Here is a 7,621-nt window from a genome sequence, read left to right as displayed (position 1 = left end):
TAAAAGAAAACAACATATTCATTGTGTAGTTTTAAATTTTAATGTATAAATGTATTAAGAATATGTGTTAGTTATTACACATTCTTAATGTAGTGAGTACCTTTGCATGCAAAAAAAACCGTGAAAACGCACGGATATGTGTGTGAAAAAGAAAAAGCACCAAGAATCAAACAGTGCTTTTACTTATAATAAGGAAACTAGTGGTGCGAAATCCAAGACATGACATTTTAGAATAGGGAAGATCGTGACAATATTAGGTTGGGTGAAAGGTACATACCCAATGAGTGGTATATAGATGACGAGAGTACTATACTAACAACAAGTGGATCTACAACACTGTTCAATCATTCAAATTTGTACGAAATTTTCATACATAAAAACTACTAGAGTAATATAGATTAAATCTCTAACCTCTTGCTTAAGGCTCTAACACAGTCAAAAACAGTCCAATATCATAATGGGACCCACAAATATAATAGAATCTGTGTAGCATACGGGTCTTGTGTTGAATTCTAGAAACTTGGTTTCCTTTTTTAATTTTTGTGACAGAAACTTGTCTTCATTTCTACGTTGAGTGCGGGAGCAATAATGAATAAACAGAAACTACAAATAAGGTCAATAGTAATAAGTTGAACCTTTGTCAATTTCATAAAAGAATCACGGAACAAACACGTTTATTTACTTTAGACTTGTTTTCTCACCAACTATAAAAAACACTTTAGAGATTTGTGTGTATATATAAAATTGAAGTGATGTATGTTCTTCTTCTTCCATAAAGTATTAGTGTCCCTTTTATGCCTCCTGTAATAATATTAATAGGGAAATGGAAGATGGGCCTTACACTGGTAGTGGGGTGGGTAAGGGAAGGGCAGAACATTATAAAGGAAGGGTCACAGTTCATGTTATCATCGCTTGCATTGTTGCTGCCACTGGCGGGTCCCTCTTCGGCTATGACGTTGGAATTTCAGGTTCCGTCTATTTTAATCTGATACTTGTTTTTGGATTTGTAAAAGTTCTTCTTTACTTACTCATCGTCTTCGATCTATTCAGATTCAGCCTTTGTCGTTTCGATTTGTGTTTTTGTTACTAAGAATATCTGTGTTGAAAGCTTAAAAAGGAAAGGCATGTGGGTTGTACTTGGCTGACATAAGGCTTAAGAATAATGAATGAAAAAAGAATCTCATTTTCTGAGTATTCTTTCATATGCTTTAAGCCCTCTGCCGTTTTTCTTAGATGCAATTCCCAATCATCTTCTCTACTTGGACAAAATCTCAAATTCTGCATTAGATGGCAGGATATCAGTTATTTTGAATCACCTTTTGGGACAACACAGCACATTGTGTATGACCCTTTATGATGATCTGACACTTAATCCTATTTATAGAAATCTCTTCTCTTCATAATTAATTATCTATGTAGCACCAACACCTATGAAAGTAGGCGTGCCTATGTCGGTGTCCCAAGAAAAACTAGGTTGAGTAAGAACCGTAACTGGTTTAACCAAAAGACTGTCAGAGGAATGACTAACTAATAATAATCAACTAAACTAATTATATTTCACTCCCAACAGTCCCCCTCAAGCTTGAGAGTATATGTTAAACAATCTCTGCGGAATGTATTTTACAGAAAGGTGAGGGTTCAAGAGGTTTAGTAGAGAGATATGCTTAATTGGTTTGCAGAAGCTACTGGAAGATGAACAAGTCAGCTTGATGTTGCTGTCTAACAATGTGACAGTAATATTTAAGTGCTTTATCCTTTGTGAAGGCTTGGATTCATAGCAGTGTGACGAGTGGATGGCTGTCACAGTAGAGTAGTGCATGTTGGACGAAATAGACGTGAAGATCTTAAAGGAGATAGGCGAGCCATTGCAGCTCACAAGTTGGTGATTATAAGGCTCCATTGTTTGGCTTCTGAGGATGAATGAAAGACATAGGTTTGTTTCTTTGAGCGCCGTGAAGTTAATGAGGTTCTAATGAAAATGATAAATCCAGTGGTTGAGGGACGAGATGTTTGACAAGGTTCCGGTCTAAATCACTGAAGGCTTTAAGTTGAATGGTTGAGTCGAAGAAAAGAACAAAAAAACCATGAGCTGGAGGATGTTGCATGAATTGGCTCAATTTTTTAACGACAAAACTAAAGTCGGAGGGCATTTGTAAAGTAAACGAGTGGTTATTCATCTATAAGCCGGTGGGCATTTGTAGTGACATAAACGTATTCTCTTGTTGGTATGGTGTACTTCTAGACCAAGGAAATATTTGAGATCTCCTAGATCTTTGATGTGGAAGGAAGAGTGTGGAAAAATGTTTGACAAGGTTGATATCTTGAATGGATTTTCTTGTGAGAACAATGTTGCGGCATAAATAGCAAGAGAAGTGAAAGATGATTCATAAGTTTTGATGAAGAGATAGTGGCCGTATTGAGAATGATGAAAGCCAACAAAAATCAGAGTTGTTGATAATTTGGAGAAACCACTGTCGAATTGCGTGACAAAGACCATAAAGAAACTTTTTGAGACAACAAACTTAGTTGGAGATGGTTATGAGTCGAATAGCTTCAGTCATATTTGATACTGCAAGTGCAAGATGGTAGTGATCGAAGATCTTTCCACACAGTTTTCAAATTCGTGAAGTACTCAGAAACAGTATGTTCGCTTGTTTCAAAGAATGGATTTCTTAGAAAAAAAACTTGAGAATCTGAAATGAATCATATTTCGGTAAACCATAAAGTTTCACATTGCTTGTGAATCAAGACTAAGGGTATTTTATAAACACCCCCCACACTTCTCAACTCAACTGGACGCCTTTTATAAAAGACAAAATCGAGAGGGCTCACACAAAGCCAAAAGCAACAATACTTCAAAAATGCTTGTAGATTTGAGGATGAAACATTGACGTCATCTCAGGAAACGAGGTCTAAGCCACGCACAATGGCTGACAGACACTTTACCTCCTTAGTCTTGATACCAAATTAGAGTGTAAATCTGAACTGAAAACATATATTCAACGAATATGTCTTGTATTTTTATCATTTTCCTTATCAGAATATGTTATTACTAAGATTTGATCAGAGTTTTCTGAATAGCCTCGTGAAGTTGAATTAAGGAAAAGAGAAGATACAAGCAAGGCTATATGAGATGGAATCAATCTATTAACCAATAACAGATCAGTTATAGCAGAAAAATAACAATCTTAAACATACGTTAAGCTAAAAATTAATGTACTTTGTCTAATATATGTAAATAGAAACAATGTTTATAGTTAATTTATCAGAAAATTGACGCCTGTGTCATGGTTAACAGGAGGGGTTGCTTCCATGGATGACTTTCTTCAGAGTTTCTTCCCCGCAGTGTACAAACATAAATTGGAAGCACATGAAAACAACTATTGCAAGTATAACAATCAGGGCATTTCTGCATTTACCTCTACTTTATACATTTCTGGTTTTGTTGCATCCCTGGTTGCAGCTCCAGTTACAAGGAAGTTTGGCCGGAGGACAAGTATCATAATCGGTGGTATCAACTTTCTCATTGGCTCGGCTCTTAATGCTGCAGCTGTTAATCTGGAAATGCTCATCATAGGAAGAGTTCTGCAAGGTGTTGGCATTGGATTTGGAAATCAGGTATAGCATTTTTTTTCTATAATCTTGTATCCATTTTATTTAAAAATAGTAACTTTTATGTAAAACATAGGTTTATTTTATTAGAAGAACAACCAAAGTCCAAAAGTCTAGATAAAGTAGGAGTATTAAATGTAGCTTGGAGAAGTGGCTACCAACATTAATTATGCGGGTGTTAATGTAGGGTCGACAAATTTTACACGAAAAAAAAGGAAGTAATGCGATGGAAACAATCGAGGGTCCGATAAAGTATGTTTGAGTTAGAAGATAATTCAGTTATACTATACCTTTTTGAAGGCTATTCCGCTCTATTTGTCAGAGATGGCGCCGACCCAATTTCGAGGAGCACTGAACATGATGTTTCAAGTGGCAACCACTTTTGGGATTTTTACAGCAAATATGATCAACTATGGAACACAGCAGATTCAACCATGGGGGTGGAGGTTGGCCCTCGGCCTTGCTGCAATACCAACTCTTTTGATGACTGTCGGAGGCATATTTATTCCAGAGACTCCAAATAGCTTAGTAGAGAGAGGATCAAAGGAACAAGGTAGGAAGCTCCTTGAAAAAATGAGAGGTACGGACGAGGTAGACGCAGAGTTCCAAGATATGCTTGATGCAGGTGAATTGGCAAACTCAATAAAGCACCCGTATTGGAACATCCTTAAGAAAAGATACAGACCAGAGTTGGTCATGGCTATCTGCATGCCTGCATTCCAGATTCTGACGGGCATAAACTCGATTCTCTTTTATGCTCCAATGCTATTTCAAAGCATGGGATTTGGCAGAGCGGCGTCTCTCTACTCCTCAGCCTTGACTGGAGTAGTTCTCGCCTTATCAACATTCATTTCTATTGCAACAGTAGATAGATTGGGGAGACGACCCTTACTCATCAGCGGTGGAATACAAATGATTGTATGCCAGGTATGGAAAAATCACCATTTAATGCAATTTCCGATTATGCTTACAAAAACTATGACAGTAAAAACAGTATGTAGCACTGCACATAAGTTCTATCATTGATTATAGTCTTGTTTTTCATATGCACAGGTTATAGCTGCCTTAATTTTGGGGGTCAAGTTTGGAGAAAACCAAGAATTGTCGAAAAGCTATTCAATATCAGTTGTAGTTGTACTGTCTCTCTTTGTTCTAGCATTTGGGTGGTCATGGGGACCACTAGGATGGACAGTCCCGAGTGAGATATTTCCGTTAGAAGTTCGATCAGCAGGGCAGAGTATCACAGTGGCTGTAAACCTTCTGTTCACTTTCATAATCGCGCAGGCGTTCCTTTCCCTTTTATGTTCTTTCAAGTATGGGATCTTTCTGTTTTTTGCTGGGTGGATAAGCATCATGACGATATTTGTTGTCTTGTTCCTACCTGAAACGAAGGGAATTCCCATCGAGGAGATGTCAATTATTTGGAGGAAACACTGGTTCTGGAAAAGGATCCTGTTGGATGATGCAGATAGATTATCTCAAGACTCTGGAACTGAATTAATTCACTTAGATGTGTAATCGACTGTACAATGATGCAGTATAAAACTGAAAAGTTTATCCAGATCAATAGAGTTTACCTTCCGTTTGGTGTAATTAAGAAATTAGAGAACTATAAAGTTAGTTGAAAAGGACAGGGTAGCTCTTAATTGTATTTGTGGAAAATGATAAAGTTGATTGACTGTTTGTGCAGTCATCTAAATCATCGAAAACACAGCAAAAATACTGAACCCAGGCATAAAACAAATAAAGCAAACTCTCCATTTAGTATTACAGTGAGAAATGTTGGTATAGTTAAACATTCTATGCAGAGGTCGGTCTGGATTTGACACCAGACTTGAGAGAATGGATTTGAATCCAGACTTCAGAGAATACAGCATTAAATCTTGAGGGAGAGTTTTGCGGATCGTTCCCGGTTTGAGAGAATAGTCATTACATTATCGCACAGAAAATACTGGTTCAAATAAAAAAAATTAACAATCCTATGATTGGATGAATTTTACAAAAAAAAATAAGAATCTTTGGCCTCTTCCACAACATGCTTGTAGTAGCCTTTATAATGCAAAATGGTTGTCGTGTAAGGGTTGAAATCACTGACTCCATTGAAGATCAGGAACTGGTTTATTACATCTTGAATAAAAATTAAATCAAAGAATGAATTGATGCAACAAAAATAGTCTCCCAGAACTTTTCAACAGAGACTTACCATTGTTTAAATTATTAACTGTCACAGATTCTAGTTTCCTTAATACACAGATCATGTGAACCAAAATAAAACAGAACAGGAAAATTAATTATGAAACTAATTGTGATCCAAAAAGTCATAGCTCTGGATAAAGGCACTAGAGAATTCTCCATAACATGAAAAGAAATTTAAAATTAGTGATGATGCTTCTCTGTTATATGTGATATAAAAAACCCTAGCACATAGTTGCACAAGATGATTAAAGCTATGTTTGAATATCTTAAATAAATGTAGTGGAAGAGGGCAAAGTAAACACTTCATTCAACTCCCCGCTCCATCTCCATCAGTCCAAATAAATCCTTAAAGGAAACCTATATCATGAATTTGCCTCGGAAATATCTGAGGCATCAATTATTTTACACGAAGACAACCAACACTACAGTGTGATCATATTTAATCAAATAGATAAAGCAAAATAACTGAATTCTGAACAAAGTAATAACATTGAATACTCAGATTACCAAAGAAAAGTAAAGCTAATACTAAAAGCTTTCTTCTATTACAATTGAATTTCACAAATACTAGTACACCAGTAGAAAAATAAACACAAAATAAAACCAAAGACCTGAAACCTAGACCTAAAACAGCCAACTTTATTCTCCAACATGAAAATCAAACACCCTAAATTCAAACACTATAGTCTATATTCACGTATATCAGACTAAGGAAATTACAAGAGATCCACCCCTTTTGTCATCAACATATGAACTAACCCCAAAACCTAATTGTAACTAAGTCCCCTATCAGGAACTAAACACCGAACGATTAAACCTTTTCATCAATACTAAAACCTTTGCTTCCCTTTCAACACTTCTTCATACTTCATACGTTCACACCCTACATGCAATCCTCTTGAAAAAATAAAGGAAGCACACTAGGGACACTGCGAACAAACATCCATCCATGACAATCATCTACTTCGGAAAAGTAACAAAAAACAAAAAACGAAAATCAACTAATCATTCCAAATCAAGCCGTAACAACCGCCTCAAATCACTGGTGGCGACACCGTTCTTCCGCAAAAACAAAGGAACCGGAACGGAACTCGGAGGAGGAGAAGAAAAAAACGCCGATCCAGCATAAATTCCGTCTTTCAAATTCGAATCCGAAACCCTAATCTGTTTCTGCATGGCTACTGGATCAGGTCCAAACCGATCCGTAGATCCCAACACCAAATCCGGTTGGTCCAAATCTAGATCCAGATCCAGATCCATAGCCTTCATAACGAGTCCTGCATCATCGCTAATCTCCGGACTCAACTTCTCACCTCTTTTAAGAATCTTAACTTGTCCCATAACAAGATTCACAGGAGCAACCGTCCGATCACCGGATTTTCTCCGATCGTTTTGTTTAGCCGCCGGAGAAGTGGAAACCGGACTCCGTTTCCGGCGACGATTCTGATTGACATAGGACTTGCAGTTAGGGTTGGGGCTACAGTTTTTTCGAGATCGAATCGGTGAGGAAGGGACTGACAAGGCGTCGTTAGGAAGAAACCTACGTTGAAGGCAATCGTGGGAACGGAGAATTGCGGTTCCCATTTCTAGAGAGAGAGAGAAAGAAAACGTGTGTTAATGGAGGAAGAGAGAGAAAGCATTACAGTTGTATTTTATGGATGTTAGAGAGAGCATGATAAGGTCATTATTTATAGAAAATATCAGGGTTGGGATTTTATTTTCGAATTATTATTGATAGAATCGTGTGAATTTGAACCGACGGGTTTTTTGGACCGGTTTGGTTTTTTTAGTTACGCGTTGAATTTTGATTGGA

The 7,621-nt window shown here is 37.1% G+C and overlaps 2 protein-coding genes across 3 annotated transcripts; one reads left to right on the top strand and one right to left on the bottom strand.

Annotated features, from left to right (window-relative positions):
- Positions 1–545: 545 nt before the first annotated feature.
- Positions 546–5,384, top strand: LOC127073437 (sugar transport protein 7). 2 transcript variants are annotated; one of them, XM_051014584.1, is made up of 4 exons: positions 546–968; positions 3,299–3,618; positions 3,913–4,539; positions 4,666–5,384. In XM_051014584.1, exons 1-4 carry the CDS (start codon positions 824–826, stop codon positions 5,128–5,130), a joined length of 1,557 nt encoding a protein of 518 aa, XP_050870541.1. In that variant the 5' UTR covers positions 546–823; the 3' UTR covers positions 5,131–5,384. The 2 variants fall into 2 exon arrangements, with proteins under 2 accessions (XP_050870541.1, XP_050870542.1); XM_051014585.1 differs by lacking the exon at positions 546–968 and adding an exon at positions 981–2,641.
- Positions 5,385–6,311: 927 nt separating this feature from the next.
- On the bottom strand, positions 6,312–7,502 carry LOC127073439 (uncharacterized). Its single transcript, XM_051014586.1, has one exon. It carries the CDS (start codon positions 7,390–7,392, stop codon positions 6,814–6,816), a length of 579 nt encoding a protein of 192 aa, XP_050870543.1. The 5' UTR covers positions 7,393–7,502; the 3' UTR covers positions 6,312–6,813.
- Positions 7,503–7,621: the final 119 nt, after the last annotated feature.

This window comes from Lathyrus oleraceus, chromosome 4, assembly GCF_024323335.1.
Source record: "Lathyrus oleraceus cultivar Zhongwan6 chromosome 4, CAAS_Psat_ZW6_1.0, whole genome shotgun sequence".
NCBI lineage: Eukaryota > Viridiplantae > Streptophyta > Magnoliopsida > Fabales > Fabaceae > Lathyrus > Lathyrus oleraceus.
Note: the sequence above shows the minus strand (reverse complement) of the source record. Positions and strands in the feature narration are given on the sequence as shown.